The sequence below is a fragment of the Papio anubis genome, chromosome 20 (genome assembly GCF_008728515.1).
Source record: "Papio anubis isolate 15944 chromosome 20, Panubis1.0, whole genome shotgun sequence".
NCBI lineage: Eukaryota > Metazoa > Chordata > Mammalia > Primates > Cercopithecidae > Papio > Papio anubis.
The window spans coordinates 33432633-33452074 of NC_044995.1; the positions used below are offsets into that span (position 1 = coordinate 33432633).

The following is a 19442-nucleotide window of genomic DNA, read 5'->3' on the forward strand; positions in this document are numbered from 1 at the left end:
TCACAGCCACACCCCACAAAGAGGGACCCACAGTCACCCATGGGTGTGATGAGACACCTCATGCCGCAATATCTGACCACATTTTCCAGGAGAAGGACTTGAGTTCACGTCTTGGAAGGGTCAAAATCCTCCTCCTAAAAGGGGCACGAGGTCGGACACGCTGGCTCATGCCTGTAATCCCAGCACTTTGGGAGGCCGAGGCAGGTGGATCACCTGAGGTCAGGAGTTCGAGACCAGCCCGGTCAACATGACGAAACTCTATCTCTCCTAAAAATACAAACTAGCCAGGCGTGGTGGCGGGCGCCTGTAGTACCAGCTACTTGGGAGGCTGAGGCAGGAGAATCACTTGAACCCAGGAGGCGGAGATTGCAGCGAGCCAAGAACATGCCACTGCACTCCAGCCTGAGCAACAGAGTGACATCAAAAAAAATAAAATAAAAAAGAAAGGGGCAAGAGGCGAAAGGAAAGAGAACTTCCCCAAAGTAGCAAGAACCTCCTTGGAAAGCCACCTCTTCCCCCAGGTACTCCTAGCAGGAGCTGGGGGGCTGGACCCTTCCAAGGCCTCTGGGCTTGGTGGAGATGATCCAGATTGTGGAGAAATCTTCGACAGGCAAAGGCCACTGAGCCAGACTGACTGTGACGAACCCACCGGGCGCAGCGTCTCGGCCACAACTTTCCATGCAAACACTTTCAGCAGGCAGCAAAGCCCCTGGGCACAACGTCCTAGCCAGCCATCACTTCTTTTTTTTTGAGATGGACTCTCACTCTGTTGCGCAGGCTGGAGTGCAGTGGCACGATCTCGGCTCATTGCAACCTCCTTCTCCCGGGTTCAAGCGATTCTCCTGCCTCAGCCTCCTGAGTAGCTGGGATTAAAGATGCCCACCACCACACCTGACTAATTTTTGTATTTTTAGTAGAGATGGGGTTTCACTATGTTGGCCAGGCTGGTCTCAAACTCCTGACCTTGTAATCCACCTGCCTCAGGCTCCCAAAGTGCTGAGATTACAGGTGTGAGTCACCACGCCCAGCCTAGCCACCACTTCTTATGCAAACGCCTGAAGCCTGCACATCCCTCACCCAGATCCCCCATCTCACCCCCAGGAACAGCGTGACTCAGCGAGCCCGGGCCCTACCCAGACACCTCCAGGAAGCGTAGGCCAAAAAGCGTGGATGCCAAAGGTCCATGTGGGAGAGGCTGCGAGGCCAGAAGGTTCCTCCAAAACTCTGGTAGCCAGGTACCTCACAGTGACGGAATTTTAGCTGGGGAGGTGCAACTCCCCAGAGGGTTTGCCTCCCCTTGCAACACCCCAAGTGGCCCAGGCCTCCTTTCCCTCCAAGGAGTCTAGACCCCACGGCCCAAGCTGGGAGGAGGCCAGCTGGTGAACAAGTGTCCTTTGTGCCTGCAGCAAGGACCCCACCTCCTCTCCGTGCACCTCAGCCAGGGCAGCCCCACTCTGTCCATCCCTGAGGTTCGGCTCAGTCATTAACGACCATCTCTACTAGGCAGCGGGTTTTTTGTTGATCCCTCGAGATAGGAAGGAAGGAGAATAAGCTTTTCTCTTTCTTTTTTCCCCCTTGGTTGCAGAAGACAGAAGTTGGAACAAACAAGTTATATAACGTTGGGGGCGGTGGGGGGTGGGGGAGTGCAGTCCCTCCTGGGGACAGTTTCTTGAGTTGTGGTACCGCTGGAAGGGCCAAGGGGAAGACAGGAACTGCCCCCGCCCCTGGCCAAAAGACAAAACCTTCGTGGGACAAAAAGGCAGACGCGGGCGTTGCCTGGCAGGCTAGAAAGGCAGTCACAGAGACTAAAACCAGCCCCCAGTGCCCCCCAGCAGCCCCACAAGCCTCCCTGGAAAGGCCAAAGATCGACCTGATCCCATAGAAGGGAATTCCCACCTGCCAGACTGCAAGCCTCAGAGAGCAAGAAGTTTTTGCACACCCCCATCACTCCCTTCCTCCCTCTCTCTCGGCCACATCTCTGGGAGACTTCCTCCTGTGTCACTCATGTTCCAGGCACACAAGAGGACACAAGAGAGACAGGCTCTTCAACCTCAAGGCACTTGCAGAGGAACACAACAACTAACGTTAGGTGGTGACCAGCATGATCAAGAATATAAAACAAGCATGCGCCCCAGCAATTCCGCTCCTAGATGTGTACCCCAAAGGACTGAACATGAGTGTTTAGACAAAAATGTGTACACTCACGTTCATGGCAGCATGATTCATAATAGCCAAAAGGTGGAACCAATCTAAGTGTCCATCAACAGATGAATGGATAAATATGTGGTGCATCCACACAGTGGAATATTACTCAGCCATAAAAAGGAATGAAGTTGGCCGGGCGTGGTGGCTCAAGCCTGTAATCCCAGCACTTTGGGAGGCCGAGACGGGCGGATCACGAGGTCAGGAGATCGAGACCATCCTGGCTAACACAGTGAAACCTCGTCTCTACTAAAAAATACAAAAAAAACTTAGCCGGGCGAGGTGGCAGGCGCCTGTAGTCCCAGCTATTCGGGAGGCTGAGGCAGGAGAATGGTGTGAACCCGGGAGGCGGAGCTTGCAGTGAGCTGAGATCCGGCCACTGCACTCCAGCCTGGGTGACAGAGCGAGACTCCGTCTCAAAAAAAAAAAAAAAAAAGGAATGAAGTGCTGATTTAGGCTACAACATGCATGACCCCCAAAGCATCATGCTGAGTGAAAGAAGCCAGATTCAAAAGGCCACATAGTGTATGATTCTATTTATAAAACTTGAAAACAGATAGAGACAGACTGCAGATTGGTGATTGCCAGGGGCTGGGCAATGGAGAATAGGGGGTCAGCGCTAATGAAGATGGGGTCACCTTTTGCGGGGGACAAAGATGTTTTGGAACTGGACAGCAGTGATGGTTGCACAATTCTGTGAATATACTAAATGCCACTGAATTGTTCACTTAAAGTGGGTGAATTTTGTTATATATATATATTACCTCAAAAACAAAAAACAAAAATACAGGTTGGGCATAGTGGTTCATGCCTATAATCCCAGCACTTTGGGAGGCTATGGCAGGAAGATCACTTGAGCCCAGGAGTTCAAGACCAGCCTGGGCAACATAATGAGACCCTGTCTCGGCTGGGCACAGTGGCTCACACCTGTAATCCCAGCACGTTGGGAGGCCAAGGTGGGCGGATAACCTGAGGTTGGGAGTTGAGACCAGCCTGACCAACATGGAGAAACCGCGTCTCTACTAAAAACACAAAATTAGCCAGGCATGGTGGCACAAGCCTGTAATCCCAGCTACTCGGGAGGCTGAGGCAGGAGAATTGCTTGAACCTGGGAGGTGGAGGTTTCGGTGAGCCAAGATCGTGCCGTCGCACTATAGCCTGGACCACAAGAGCAAAACTCCGTCTCAAACAACAACAAAAAAAATGAGATCCTGTCTCTATAAAATAATATATATATTTTTTTCAGACAGAGTCTGGTTCTCTCGCCCAGGTAGGAGTGCAGTAGAGCGATCTCAGTTCACTGCAACCTCTGCCTCCCAGGTTCAAGTGATTATCTTGCCTCAGCCTCCCGAGTAGCTGGGATTACAGGCACGTGCCACCAATCCTGGCTACTTTTTGTATTTTTAGTAGACAAGGGGTTTCACCAAGTTGGCCAGGCTGGCCTCAAACTCCCGACTTCAAGTGATCCACCCACCTCGGCCTCCCGAAGTCCGGGGATTACAGGTGTGAGCCACTGCGCACAGCTCAAAACAATTTCTAAAAATTAGTCAGGTGTGATAGTAGATGCCTGTAGTCCCAGCTACTCGGGAGGCTGAAGCAGGCGGATTGCTTAAGCCCAGGTCAGAAGGCTGCAGGGAGCTATGACACTACATGCCAGCATGGGCGACAGAGTGAGACTCTGCCTCAAACCAAACCAACCAACCAAACAAAAAACCACAACAAGCTGGGCGCAGTGGCTCACGCCTGTAATCCCAGCACTTTCGGAGGCCCAGGCAGGCGGATTACCTGAGGTCAAGAGTTCCAGACCAGCCTGACCAACATGGAGAAACTCCATCTCTACTAAAAATACAAAATTAGCCGGGCTTGGTGGCAGGTGCCTAGAATCCCAGTCACTTGGGAGGCTGAGGTAGGATAATCAGTTGCTTGAGCCCGGGAGGTGGAGATTGCAGTGATCATGCCACTGCACTCCAGCCTGGGCAACAAAAGCGAAATTCCATCTCAAACACACACACACACACACACACACACACACACATACACACACACAACTAGGTGACTAGAAAAAGTGTCCTGGGGACTACTTGAGCTTGCACGGTCAGGCAGGTGGCTCTGAGGAGCCAGAACCTTGGAGAGTGGAAGGATGAAGAGGAAGGAGGCGTGGGCAAGTTGAGAAAAGGAGGTGGGTCATGCACCAGGCCTGGCTGTCCTATTTGCAATAAATGAAGGAACAGACGAACAACGCTACAAAGACTCAATGTCTCAAAATGACTTTTGGGAGAATGTCTTGTACCAATCTCCCTCAAAATATGATCCATTTTCTGCATGCTCCATCTTGCCACATTAGGGGTTCTCCCCACACTGGCACCTGAGGCATGAGACACTCCTATCAGTTGCTCCAAACAGTGATTTTTCACTAGGATGGAGGAAAGGGGACAATGACAAAGATGTCTTTTAAGAAAGAGGGCTGGGCGCAGTGGCTCACGCCATAATCCCAGCACTTTGGGAGTCCGAGGCGGGCAGATCACGAGGTCAAGAGATCGAGACCAGCCTGACCAACATGGAGAAACCCTATCTCTACTAAAAACACAAAGATTAGCCAGGTGTGGTGGCATGCACCTGTAATCCCAGCTACTCGGGAGGCTGAGACATGAGAATCACTTGAACCCGAGAGGTGGAGGTTACAATCAGCCGGGATCACACCACTGCACTCCAGCCTGGGTGACAAAGTGAGACTCGGTCAAAAAAAAAAAAAAAAAAAAAGGCAACGCAACTTAAAAATAAGCCAAAGATTTGAAAAGACACTTTACCAAAGATACGAATAGCTAAGAAGCTCATGAAAAACTGTCCAACATCATTAGTTATTAGAGAAATGCAACTTAAAACCAAAATAAGACAGGGAACAGTGGTGTGCATGCTTGTAATCCCACTTATTCCAGAGGCTGAGGCCAGAAGACTGCGTGAACCCAGGAGTTTCAGGGTGCAGTGAGCTGGGATCGCACCATCGCACTCCAGCCTGGGCGACAGAGTGAGACCTCATCTCACAAATAAATAAATAAATAAATAAAAACACCAAATGAAGACACCAGCATACACTTTAAGAATGGCTAAAACTAAGGACGGGCCATACCAGCTGTTAGTGAGGATGAGGAGGAGCTGGAACTCTTGAACATTGCTGGTGGGGATGCAAAATGGTATAGCCACTTTGGGAACGAGTTTGGCAGTTTCTTAAAGATTAAAACATGGCCGGGCTCGGTGGCTCACACTTGTAATCCCAGCACGTTGGGAGGCCAAAGCGGGTGGATAACCTGAGGTCAGGAGAGTTCAAGACTAGTCTGGCCAACATGGCGAAAGCCCGTCTCTACTAAAAATACAAAAATTAGCTGGGTGTGGTGGCACATACCTACAATCCCAGCTACTCAGGAGGCTGAAGCAGGAGAATAGCTTGAACCCAGAAGGCAGAGGTTGCAGTGATCCAAGATCACGCCACTGAGCTCCAGCCTGGGCAAAGAGAGAGACTCCATCTCAAAAAAAAAAAAAAAAAATTATATATATATATAGAAACATAGCCAGGTGTGGTGGCTCACACCTGTAATCCCAGCACTTTGGGAGGCCAAGGTGGGAAGATTGCTTGAGCCCAGGAATTCAAGACCAGCCTGGGCAACATGGCAAGACTTTATCTCAACAAAAGCACAGAAAAAATAGCTGGGTGTGGTGGCATACACCTGTGGTACCTACCAGCTACTTTGAAGGCTGAGGTGGGAGGATCACCTGAGCCCAAGGAGGTCGAGGCTGCAGTGAGCTGTGATTGCACCACTTCACTCCAGCCTGGGCAACAGAGTGAGACCCTGTCTCAAAAAAAAAAAAAAAAAAAAAATTTAAACACATCTACCATATGAGCTAGTCATTCCACTCTTAAGTATTTACCCAAGAGGATGAAAGTATATGTCCACACAGAGACACATACCCAGATGTTCATAGCAACTTTATTTGCAGTTGTCAAAATGGAAATAACCCAACAGTCCATCAACCAGTTAATGGATAAACAAACTGTGTCCATCCATACAATCTCGTCTGGATGGACACAGTTTGTTTATTTTCACTCCACAGTGAAAAAGAACAAACTTCTGATACAACAACACAGATGAACTTCAAAAACATTATGTTAAGGAAAGAAACCAGACGCAAAGGCCACATGTCCGATTCCATTCTTAGGAAATTTCTAGAAAAGACAAAGCTACAGAGAGTGAAAGCAGATCAGGATGTCCCCGGGGCTAGATGTTGGGGGAGCAGGGTTAATTGCAAACGAGGTTGGGGGAACTCTTTAGGTTGATGGAAGCATTCCAAAAAACTGGATTGTAGTGAAGGATGCACAACTCAGTAAATGTACTGAAACTTAATGATCTGGGTTGAGCACAGTGGGAGGCTGAAGCAGGCAGATCACTTGAGGTCAGGAGTTCAAGATCAGCCTGGCCAACATGGCAAAACCCCATTTCTACTAAAAATACAAAAATTAGCTGGGCATGGTAGCGTGCACCTGTGGTCTCAGCTACTCAGGAGGCTGAGGCAGGAGAATTGCTTGAACCCAGGAAGCAGAGGTTGCAATGAGCCAAGATCATACCACTGCACTCCAGCCTGGGCAACAGAATAACGCTCTGTTTCAAAAAAAAAAAAAAAAAAAAAATTAATGAACTGATAAATTAAAAAGAATGAATTAGCTGGGCACAGTAGTTCACGCCAGCACTTTGGGAGGCCGAGGCGGGTGGATCACCTGAGGTCAGGAGTTCAGACCAGCCTGGCCGACACCGAAACCCTGTCTCTACTTAAAAAATACAAAAATGGTCAGGCGCAGTGGCTCACACCTATAATCCCAGCACTTTGGGAGGCCGAAGTGGGCGGATCACGAGGTCAGGAGATCGAGACCATCCTGGCTAACATAGTGAAACCCCGTCTCTACTAAAAATACAAAAAATTAGCTGGGCGAGGTGGTGGGTGCCTATAGTCCCAGCTACTCGGGAGACTGAGGCAGGAGAATGGTGTAAACCCGGGAGGTGGAGCTTGCAGTGAGCTGAGATCCGGCCACTGCACTCCAGCCTGGGCGACAGAGCGAGACTCCGTCTCAAAAAGAAATATATATATATATATATACACACACACATATTTAAAAAAAAAAAAAGTTAGCTGGGCTTGGTGGCGGGCGCCTCTAGTCCCAGCTACTAGGGAGGCTGGGCAGGAGAATGGCGTGAACCCGGGAGGCAGAGCTTACAGTGAGCCAAGACCACGCAACTGCACTCCAGCCTGGGCGACAGAGCGAGACTCTGACTCAAAAAACAAACAAACAAACAAAAAAAATTAGCTGGGTGTGGTGGCACGCACCTGTAGTCCCAGCTACTCAGGAGACTGAGGCAGGAGAATCCCTTGAACCTGGAAGGCAGAGGTTGCAGTGAGCCGAGATCGTATCACTGCACTCCAGCCTGGGCGATAGAGCAAGATTCTGTCTCAATAAATAAATAAAAACAAAATGAATGAATTGTATTTCATGCAATTAATTATATCTCGATAAAGCTGTTTATAAAAAAGAGCCATGCCCAGCATGGTGGCTCACATCTGTAACCTCAGCACTTAGTGAGGGGTAAGGCAAGAAGATTGCTTGAGCCCAGGAGTTTGAGACCAGCCTGGGCAACAGAGCAAGACCTGGTCTTTACAAAAAATGTAACAATTAGCCAAGGGTGGTGGTGCACACCTGTAGTCCCAGCTACTCCGGAGGCTGAGGTGGGAGGATCACCTGAGTCCAGGAGTTTCAGGCTGCAGTGAGTCTTGATGGTGTCACTGCACTCCAGCCTATATGCCTGGGTGACAGAGCGAGACCAGGTTTCAAAAAAAAAAGAAAAAAAAAGCCCTAGCCCCAGGTTATCCCACTCCAGTGCCCAAGGCAGGGACCTGGGGTTCACTGTCCCTCTTCCCTGTCCCTTACTTGCCAACTCATACCCAATTTTCACGCCCTGGCCACTGCCTGAATATCTCTGAAAATCTTCTGATGTCTCCTGGCTCCCTACTGCAGGACAATCTTGCCCGACACATACCCCAGAAGGCTGGTCACCCCTCTGGACACAAACCTCCTGGGTTCCCCACGGCCCCTCTGGCAGACCAGACTCAATGCCCACAGACCTAAGTCTCAACATGCCACTCAGCATCCTCAGGAACAGGCAGGGCCTTTGCCTCCTCTGTGCCCCAGCCCAGCCATCCCTCCTCCCTTCCTCACCCATCCCATGCATGTTCCATTCAGTACCAAATCACACAGACAGGTCATCAGGCCATTCCCTCCAGCACCAGCCCGGAGGTCCAAAACTCCACAGCACGTAAGTATCAATAACTTCATCATTTATCATGTTGACTGAAATTATTGGCTCCTGGAAGCTCACCAACAAGAAAAACCCTGAATTTCCTCCTTGGCCTGACCCGGGTGGCAGGCTAGAGGAGGAGCTGGGGTGGGAGGGTCTGGCTTTGCCCAATAGGAAAAGAGCAGGAGATCACACTCCCTAAGGCAGGTGTTCTTTCCCTTCGACAATCCAATACAATGCATGCATGCACATATCATTAGTTACTGATGATAACTAACTATCATGCAAACCTTGAGGTTCAAGCAATCCATATCAGGACTGGGCCATGGGGAAAGAGGGCCTCCCTCTGACAAAAGGGGTGAATTCTGTCCCCTTGTCTGAGGGCAAGACCTTTCTATAAGTCCTTTAGCCTGTTGGGGATGTGGATTTGGACCCCATGGGGATGGAAGGGATGAGAACCAAAGAAGAACCCTCTTTACGTTCTTTATAAACCCCTGGAGTTCTCTCATCCACCTCAGGTTCCCTAGACCCACCCCAGCCCCTCAGGGGCCCTGGCACCCCCAGGCCCTTTCAGCTTCCCCATCTCAGGCTCCCAGATTCATCTGAGTCCCCCACCGAGAGCCTCCCACAGTCTCCACTCCTCCCAGGGCCCCTCAGCACGCTCTCAGGACCACCTTTAGCCACCTCGGGGCCCTTCGGCACCTCCCAGGAAGCCTTGGGCCTTAGCCCCTTCCTCAGAGCCCCCAAGACACCTCACCACCCTCAGACTGGCCATGGCCCCGGCTCAGGCCCTCTCTGCTGCCCAGGCCCTTTGGCATCCCCAGTTGCCCCACGACCCAACACAGTCAGGAGTCCCTCGGTTTCCCTTCAGACCCCCAGGATTCTCAGGTACCTAGGGTCGCCTACAGACGCCTCGAGCCAGCCCCGCTCCAGCTACCTCCTCAGTAGCCCTCGGCTCCTCCAGTACCCCACGGCCCCGTGAAGTCCAAATTCTCAGCGAAAGACCCTCGAGCCGTGCCAGGCCTCCCCTCAACCCCTCAGGACGCCCAAGACTGCCCACAGGTGCCCTGGGCTCCAAGACAGGTGCAGGTCTATCCTGCGGACCGGGTCTCACCTGTTCGGGCGCTCGGGGCCGGGGCCCGCGCCGAAAGCGCCTCCGCCACCAGCACCGCCGCTGCTACCGCCGGACTCCGCCATCTTTCCCCCGCCGTCGCGCGTTCGAGTGACGGGAGCCGCGCGCGCAGGCCCGGGAAACACCGAGACGCGGGGGGCGGGGCGGGGCCAGGTCTGTGGAGGGGCGGGGCCGGGACCAGAAACCAAGGATTGGGGCGGGCCCGGAACCAGAGGGGCGTGGCCTACGGAGCGCCGGGGCGGGCCTGGGATAAAGGGAGGGGCCTGCTATGCAGAGGGCGGGTCCAGGGCGGGGCCTGGGCTAGGGGTGCGGGATTGGGGCGGGGCCCTGGCGTGAGGGGCGGAACCAAGTCTGAAATGGAGGCCTTTCTGGGCTGAGAGGGCGTGCTGTCTGTGGATAGGTGGGGTCGGGGCGGAACCAGGACAAGTAGGTGCGGGATGGGGTTGGTCCCTGGGCTGAGGAGCGGGGCGGGGTCTGAAGAAGGGGCAGGCCCAGGGCAAGAGGAGGAGGGACAAGGGTCCGGCTTGCGGAGGAGGCGGGGCGCAGGATGAAGGGGGGGCCAGGTCTGAGAAGGAACAAGGTGGAGGTTAGGAGTGCAGTGGGGGCGTGGTCGGGGAGGTAGATAGGAGAAGATGGGTCTGAGGATGGGACGGGTCTGGGCAGGAGAGGGGAGGAATGTGAGGATAGGTGTGGTCAAGCGAAGAGAGGGCCTGGTCTGCGGAAGGGCGGGGCCTGGGGGCGGAGCCTAATCTGATGGGGGTGGGGCCGGGCTAAGTGTGCCCCGGATCTGAGGAGGGGCGGGGCACATGCAGGTGTTAAGGAGTGTCTGTGAGTGACCTGGGGCGCTGTCAGGCGTGCCCGGGGCGTTGGCTGGGCGTGGTTATACTTTGAGGCGCGAGAGCCACAGGGAAGAGAGCTATGGGTAGGGTGGGCGGGAGCGTGAGATGGAGCATGGAGAAATGGGTCTCTGAGCTCTGAGAACCACACCCTCCCTCTCCCCACCCTGCACACCCGACTCCAGTCTTACCTCCTTCCCAGGCCTCTTTCAGGGGCGAAACTCACCCATGCCCAGGCCTCAGACTTCCAGCCCCTCATGGGCCCCACCCTCCCCTGACATACTCTCTTCAGAGCCTCCACCCTCAGACCCCAATCATCTGCCCTTAGGTTCCCAAGCCTCCTCCTGCTTCAAACATTCTGGCTTCTCATACTCTAAAACCCTCCACATCCAATTATCTCCCATCCTCTACTCAAATCTCAACTCTCACTCCCCAAAATTCCTGCCCACAGATCCTTCAAACCTTACACCCCTAAAGTCCATTCCACCGGACCCTTACACCCTCAGATCCCCAAGCACCAGCCCTCCCAACACACTGACCCTCAGCCAGGGCTCAAAGCCCTGCATCTATAGGTGTCGAAAGCATCTAGAGCTCTTGGGGGCACCCCTCACCCCCTCAACTCTGGTAGGGTCCAAGCTCCCAGGATCCCCTCTGTAGCTTGGAGCTCATTTATTCTTTTACCCTCCAAGTCAGAAAACTCTGACTTCTGCAGTCTCAGGCAGAGAGCAGGGATCCAGAAGGAGCTCAGAGCCCTCTCTCCAGTCAGTGCTGGAAGGTGGTGGCTATGGGGCTGGAGACCCCATAGAAAGAAGGAAGGGGCCTGCTTGGGTGGACTCTTGCAGTTGGACCACACTCAACCAGCATCTCCAACAGAGGGCCTGATACAATAGTAGGTGCCCAGTTGTTACACAAAATGCTCTCAGATGACCCTGTGCAAGCTGACGGATACCAAGTGCTGAAGGGAACTGCTGGCATCTCCAATACACAGTAAGCACTCCGCAAATGTTGAATGCACGCGTGCATGAGCAGCTCACGTTCCGGCAAGCTCTGCACACACACACACACCCTCGCCTGCCCCAAGTCGGCACCACCTCGGAAGTCTTTGTTCCAGACGAACCACATGCGGGCATCAAACCTCACTCAGCAGCGACCTACAGCTGACACACCCGCCACAAATAACATCTGAAGTCAATGGTGTCCATATGCATACACACTTCATAAACATCCAGATTTGACCCATATGTCAGACACACAGACACACAGCTGAAGATAAGAAAAAAGAGGTTCTCTGGGCTTCTGGCTGTGTGCACACACATAGTGTGCTGTAGACTCACTGCACTTTAGACACACTGTGTGATCTGTCCTCCAAGATCACATAGCACAGGGCAGCCGGTGCAATGTCCCTGAGCCAGGAGCGTGCCTAGAGGGTGGCCTGACAAAGAAAAATTAGGAAGAGGGAGAGGAGTGGGGAGGAGAATGGGTGGGAGGCAACACGAGGTGCTTCAGGTCAGAGAGGGCTTTGGGGATCATTTTTGGGGTCCTCTGCATGAAATGAGAAGGGAGAGGGGGCTTGTAAGCAGTGGCAATGTAATTGACACTGGGTTTTTGTTTTGTTTTTGAGAGGGAGTCTCGCTCTGTGGCCCACCCTGGAGTGCAGTGGTGTGATCTCGGCTCACTGCAACCTCCACCTCCCAGGTTCAAGCCATTGTCCTGCCTCATCCTCCCAAGTAGCTGGGACTACAGGCATGCGCCACCACGCCTGGCTAATTTTTTTTTTTTTTTTTTTTTTTTTTTTTTTGAGTCGGAGTCTCACTTTGTCGCCCAGGCTGGAGTGCTGTGGCACAATCTTGGCTCACTGCAACCTCTGCCTCCTAGGTTCAAGTGATTCTCCTGCCTCAGCCTCCCAAGTAGCTGGGACTACAGGCATGCGCCACTATGCCCAGCTAATTTTTGTATTTTTAATAGAGACAGGGTTTCACCATGTTGTCCAGGCTGATCTCAAGCTCCTGACCTCAAGTGATCTGCCCGCCTCAGCCTCCCAAAGTGCCAGGATTATAGAGTGAACCACTGCACCCAGCTGACACTGGTTTTAATGGTGTCAATTTAACAGTGTTACAGTGTCTGACTGTTTAACAGTGTCTGACAATTGGGGGACAATATCTTGAATTTGGGACATGAGTTAGGAGGCATATAATCCAGGGAAAAATGGTAGGGCTCATCTCAGGGTGGTGGACATGGAGGGGTGGGAGGTAGTCCTAGCTGAGATGCACTTTGCAGGTGGGACCAAAAAGAGATGGAACAGATGGGATGTCAAGCGAGGCAGAGTGAGGCCAGTGACCTCTGCCACAGCTGTTGGCCTGAGCCCTAGTGGCCACTATCACTGGGATGCGACAGAGACAAGTGGGGGACCTGGAGGGCCTACGCCGGTGACTGCACACGCCTCATCCAATAATGCTGACCTGTGGTCTGGTAGAGCTGGCAGGCAGGAACACAGCAGGCAGCATCCACAGGCCTGGCCACCATCTGGCCCACAGCTGACATGGCTCTCCTGGAGGCAGGGGCCATGCCACCTGCTCTCCCACTCCAGACCAGCTGCAAGGCTCACATTCCCAGGTCAGAGCTTGGAGGCCTCCCTTATAATCCCCAGGTGTTATGGAGGAGGAAAGTGAAGCCTTGGGGGAAGGCTTCCAGTTCCTGTGGTTTTAGGCTGGGGACAGTGTCTACCCTGTCGGGCGGTCACCACAGAGTGGTCCTGGGGCAAGCTCAAGGTCCCCCGACACCAACTCCCTGTCCTCAGGCCTGTTTGATTTTTCTCCTAACAAACTCTGTTTTTTTGAGACGGAGTCTTGCTCTGGCACCAGGCTGGAGTGCAGTGGCACAATCTTGGCTCACCACAACCTCCGCCTCCCAGGTTCAAGCAATTCTCCTGCCTCAGCCTCCCAAGGAGCTGGGATTACAGGCATGCACTACCACGCCTGGCTAATTTTTGTATTTTTAGTAGAGACGGGGTTTCACTATGTTGGCCAGGCTGGTCTTGGATTCCTGACCTCAGGTGATACGCCCACCTCAGCCTCCCAAGGTGTTGGGATTACAGGTGCGAGCCACCGCGCCTGGCCCTAAATTATTTTTAATGGAGGCAGCACCTCCTTTCACGATCATGAGTGGGGCTTGCTGAAAACACCGTGATCTCTTTCTGTTACCCCAGCCAGCAGCCTCCTGCACCTCCTTGAACTCATGTCTGCACTGGCCCCACCTTCTTTTTTTATGTTTTATTTATTTATTTATTTATTTTTATTTTTATTTTTTTCCTTTGAGACAGAGTCTCGCTCTGTCACCCAGGCTGAGGCAGTGGCTGATCTCACTCACTGCAAGCTCCGGCCTGGTTTATTTATTCTCCTCCCCAGCCTCCTGAGTAGCTGGGATCATGGCCACACCCCGGGCCTTCTGGCTAGTTTTTGTATTTTTTTTTTTTTTTAGTAGAGACTGCTTCACCGTGGCTAGCCAGGTCTCATCTCCTGACTCGCGGATCCGCTTCTGTCTCGGGTCAAAGTGCTGGGATTACAGGCTTGGAGCCACCGGGCTACCGCCTTTATGTTTGATTTATTTATTTAAATTTTTATTGTTTTTGTTTTGTTTTGTTTTTTTGAGACAGAGTCTCACTCTGTCACCCAGGCTGGAGTTCTGTGGTGCAGTCTCATGTCACTGCAACCTTGACCTCCTGGGTTCGAGTGATTCTCCTGCCTCACCCTCCCAAGTCGCTGGAATTACAGTTGCCCACCACCAGGCCTGGCTGATTTTTGTATTTTCAGTAGAAACAGAGTTTCATTATGTTGGCCAGGCTGGTCTCAAACTCCCAACCTCAGGTGATCTGCCCACCTCGGCCTCCCAAAGTGCTGGGATTAGAGGCATGAGCCACCTTGCCTGGCTACCTTCTTTTTTATGTTTTATTTATCTGTTTTCTTAAAAGACAGGGTCTTGGCAGGGTGCGGTGGCTTACGCCTGTGATCCCAGCACTTTGGGAGGCCGAGGCGGGTGGATCACCTGAGGTCGGGAGTTTGAGACCAGCCTGACCAACATGGAGAAACCCTGTCTCTAATAAAAATACAAAATTGGCCAGGCGTGGTGGCTCATGCCTGTAATCCCAGCACTTTGGGAGGCCGAGGCAGGCGGATCACGAGGTCAGGAGATGGAGACCATCCTGGCTAACATGGTGAAACCCCGTCTCTACTAAAAAATACAAAAAATTAGCCGGGTGTGGTGGTGTCCCAGCTACTTGGGAGGCTGAGGCAGCAGAATGGCGTGAACCCGGGAGGCGGAGCTTGCAGTGAGCCGAGATCACACCACTTCACTCCAGCCTGGGTGACAGAGCAAGACTCCATCTCAAAAAAATAAAAATAAAATAAAATAAATAAAAATACAAAATTAGCCGGGCGTGGTGGCGCATGCCTATAATCCCAGCTATTCAGGAGGCTGAGGCAGGAGAATCTCTCGAACCCAGGAGGCGGAGGTTTCAGGTTTCAGTGAACCAAGATCACGCCATTGCACTCCAGCTTGGGCAACAAGAGCAAAACTGTCGCAAAAAAAAAAAAAAAAGACAGGGTCTTCGTCTTGCTCTGTCACCTAGGCTGAGTGCAGTGGCACGATCATAGCTGACTGTAACCTCCACTTCCTGGGCTCAAGTCATGCTCCCTCTTCAGCTTCCTGAGTAGCTGAAACTATAAGGCACATGCCACCATGGCTTTCTAATTTTATTATTTTTATTTATTTATTTATTTATTTATTTATTTTGAGACAGGGTCTCACTCTGTCACCCAGGCTGGAGTGCAGTGGTGCAATCTCAGTTCACTACAGCCTTGACTTCCTGGGCTCAAGTGATCCTCCCACCTCACTCTCCCGAGTAGCTGAGACCACAGGCATGGGCCACCACGCCCAGCTAATTTTTGCTTTTTTTTTTTTTTTTTGGTAGAGTTGGGGTTTCACCATGTTGCCCAGGCTGTTCTTGAGCTTCTGAGCTCAAGCAATCTGTCCACCTCAGCCTCCTAAAGTGCTAGAATTACAAGCATGAGCCACCACGCCGGGCCTTTTTATTTATTTATTTATTTATTTATTTATTTTAGAGATAAGGTCTCGCTCTGTCGCCCAGGCTGGAGTTCAGTGGCACAATCATAACTCACTGCAGCCTCGACCTCCTGGGTCAAATGAGCCTCGTACCTCAGCCTCCGGAGTAGCTGGGACCACAGGTGTGTGCCAGTACACCTGGCTAATTTTGTAAAAAAAAATTTTGCGCCGGGCGCGGTGGTTCAAGCCTGTAATCCCAGCACTTTGGGAGGCCGAGTCAGGCGGATCACGAGGTCAGGAGATGGAGACCATCCTGGCTAACCTGGTGAAACCCTGTCTCTACTAAAAAATAGAAAAAAAAATAGCCGGGCGAGGTGGTGGGCACCTGTAGTCCCAGCTACTTGGGAGACTGAGGCAGGAGAATGGCGTAAACCCAGGAGGCGGAGCTTGCAGTGAGCTGAGATCTGGCCACTGCACTCCAGCCTGGGCGATAGAGCGAGACTCCGTCTAAAAAAAAAAAAAAAAAAAAAAATTTGGTAGAGACGGTCTCACTATATTGTTCAGGCTGGTCTCGAACTCCAGGCCTCAAGTGATTCTCCCACCTCAACCTCCCAAAGTACTGTGATCACAGGTGTGAGCCACCACACCTAGTGTATATCTTGATTATAGGGGTATCTTAAGAGGATTACATTTGCCAAAACTCATTGAACTGGGCATTTAAAATGGGTGTGCCATTGGATGTAAATTATGTCTTATTAAAGCTGATTTACTAAAAAAAAACCTCAGGGCAGTTGCGGTGGCTCAACACTGTAATCCCAGCACTTTGGGAGGCCGAGGCAGGAAGATCACTTGAGTCCAGGAGTTTGAGACCCGCCGTGGCAACATAGAGAGATCCCATCCCAATAGAAAAACAAAAAAAGGTGAAATCCACCCAATGTGATAGAACTAGGACTACCTCTTGGGGGGTGACCAACTGGGATCCCCCAACTCTGGGGACTAGGGTGCTGAGAGGCTGCTGGGGATTCAACTGTCAGCCCATCTGACAAGATCTTGACCTTAGCCGGGCACGATGGCTTGTACCTATAATCCTAGCACTTTGGGAGGCCGAGGCAGGCGGATCACTTAAGGTAAGGAGTTCGACATCAGCCTGGCTAACATGGTGAAACCCCATCTCTACTAAAAATACAAAAATCAACTAGGCGTGGTGACGCATGCCTGTAATCTCAGCTATTCAGGAGGCTGAGGCAGGAGAATCACTTAAACCCAGGCGGTGGAGGTTGCAGTGAGCTAAGATCTCGCCACTTCACTCCAGCATGGGCAATAGATACTCCATCTAGAAAAAAAAAAACAAAAAAACCCTTGACCTCATGTTCCAAGATATTCTGAAAGGTACATTCTGATGGGAAAGACAAATCTGAGATATATAATTGATAAATGACCAAGGCCATTTCAGATGGCAATAACTGCCTTGAAGGCAATGAGCCGAGAGTGATCGAGCGTGTGTTGGGTGGGGGAGCACTGCTTCAGCCAGGAGATCAGGGAGAGCCTCCGTGAAGAGGTGATGATGTCCCAGCTTCAGTAAAAGCAGAGGACAGAATGTTCTAGAATATTCTAGGACATTCCAGAGCATTGTGCAAAGTTCTATAATATTCTGAGAGGACATAATGTGAAGGACCTAAGCCCAGTGCCAGAAAAAGCTCAAGGGATAGAGACGAGGCCGCATTGGCTCGGAAGAAGTGGGCAAGGCAGAGCAAGGATGCAGAGTGTCGACAAAGATGTATTGAGAGCAGCCTCCTTGGTGTGTGGGACACAGCTGTGACCGAGACGCCTAGCGCGTCGCATCTGGCAGAGGGAACATTTATTAAACCAATCATCACACAAGCAAACAAGCCATCACTTAATTGTCACCATGATAAAAGCTGGGGCTGAGCCAGGAGGTCAGGCTGAAGAGTTGGCCAGAAGGAGCAAAGAGGGCACAGCCTCCAGGCAGAGGGAACAGCCTGGATGGGGGCCCCGAGGAAGGAGAGTGTGCCAGGAGTTGTGTGGAGCCCAGCAGGGACCTGAAGTCTCCTCTTCGTGCCCCAGGAAAAGACAGCCACCATGCATCCCCATCCTACCCTCCAAGTGTTTACAGAATGTCCCCTGTGTGCCAGCTGGATGCTGGGGACACCCTCTCCCCATCTCTTCCCGGTGGATTGCCACCCCTGGGCTAAGAAACTCAGGGCTGTCACTAGGGAACCAAGTTGCCATGGCAACCCTGTGCTACCGTTGCCATGACGCCAGCCACCCACCCACCCACCACCAGGTCTGTGTGCAGCTCAGGATGAAAATGGAGGGAGGGGCACGGCTCTAGAACAGAAGAGGAAATTGAAGCTCGGAGACAGAGCTGCGGTGAGTCTGGCCTTCAGCCACATGGTCAAAGGGGCCTTTCTCTCCTGGGAGTCAGGATAGGGTCAGGGGTTGGTTACTGGGCAGAGCAGCCCCAAGGCCTCTGCATGGCACGCAGGGTTCTCTCCCAGACACCTTTGTTGGGTCATTCCTCTGCGATCTGCGTTTATGGGTGCTGGGATCACAGCTGACCCAGCCCTGCCCTCCCAGTGAGCCCAGTCTTGAGTGATGTAGGAGGCAGAAAATGAACCCGTAAAGAAGTAGATAGGCTGAGCACAGTGGCTCACGCCTGTAATCCCAACACTTTGGGAGGCTGAGGTAGGTAGATCACAAAGTCAGGAGTTCAAGACCAGTCTGGCCAACATGGTGAAACCTTGTCTCTACTAAAAATACAAAAAATTAGCCTGATGTGGTAGCAGACGCCTGTAATTCCAGCTACTTGGGAGGCTGAGGCAGAAGAATCACTTGAATCTGACAGGCGGAGGTTGCGGTGAGCCGAGATTGCACCACTGCACTCCAACCTGGGCAACAAGAGCAAAACTTGGTCTCAAAAAAAAAAAAAGAGAGAGAGAGAAAGGGTTGAAGACATTGTAGGCAAACACACACACCCCAGGACGCCTCTGACACACCTACATGCACAGACAGATCTAACACACACACACGCACACACCCACACAATGCTTTTCCTTCCACCTGGGACACCCTCCCTTCTCCCCAGATCATATTCACCCCTCAAAACCCAACTTGACTGCCATCTCCTCCAGGCAGCCATCACTCACCACCTGGTTGGAAGGGACTCCCCTCCCACTTCCACACACCTATGGAGCTCACTGTTTGTGCCCATACCACCTGGCATGACTCATTCTACATTTGTGAGGCGTCCACTCTGGACCTAATCCTAGGCTGGTCACGGGATTCAAGAAGTGATCAAGGCCAGGCCCAGTGGCTCACACCTATAATCCCAGCACTTTGAGAGGCCAAGGAGGGCAGATCACCTGAGGTCGGGAGTTTGAGACCAGCCTGGCCAGCATGGCAAAACCCCATCTCTACTAAAAATACAAAAATTAGCCAGGCATGGTGGCGTACTCCTGTAGCCTCAGCTACTCGGGAGGCTGAGGCAGGAGAATCACTTGAACCCAGGAGACGGGGCTTGCAGTGAGCTAAGATCACGTCACTGCACTCCAGCCTGAGCGACAGAGCAAGACTCTGTCTCAAAAAAAAAAAAAAAGTGATCAACTACACAAGGCTGTGAAAAGAGCCAACAAAAACACTGCCAGCCCAACTCGGTGGCTCATGCCTGGAATTCCAGTACTTTGTGAGGCCACAGCGGGTAGATCGCTTGAACCCAGGAGTTCAAGACCAAGACCAACCTGAGCAACATAGGGAGATCCTGTCTATACAAAATACTTAAAAAATTAGCCCTTGTGGTGGCACTCACATGTCATCCTAGCTGCTTGGGAGGCTGAGGTGGGAGGATCACTTGAGCCT

The 19442-nt window shown here is 51.9% G+C and overlaps 1 protein-coding gene across 2 annotated transcripts in view; it reads right to left on the reverse strand.

The window, feature by feature from the left end:
- KLHL26 (kelch like family member 26) overlaps window positions 1-9823 on the reverse strand; it is a 33521-nt gene extending 23698 nt beyond the window's left edge. Inside the window, exon 1 of one of the 2 annotated variants that reach the window (XM_003915196.3) lies at window positions 9655-9823. In XM_003915196.3, coding sequence (XP_003915245.1) covers window positions 9655-9737 — 83 coding nt within the window. In that variant the 5' untranslated portion in view covers window positions 9738-9823. The remainder of the gene's footprint in view (window positions 1-9654) is intronic. The other variant, XM_009193907.3, reaches the window with a different exon arrangement.
- Between the last annotated feature and the right edge of the window lie 9619 nt (window positions 9824-19442).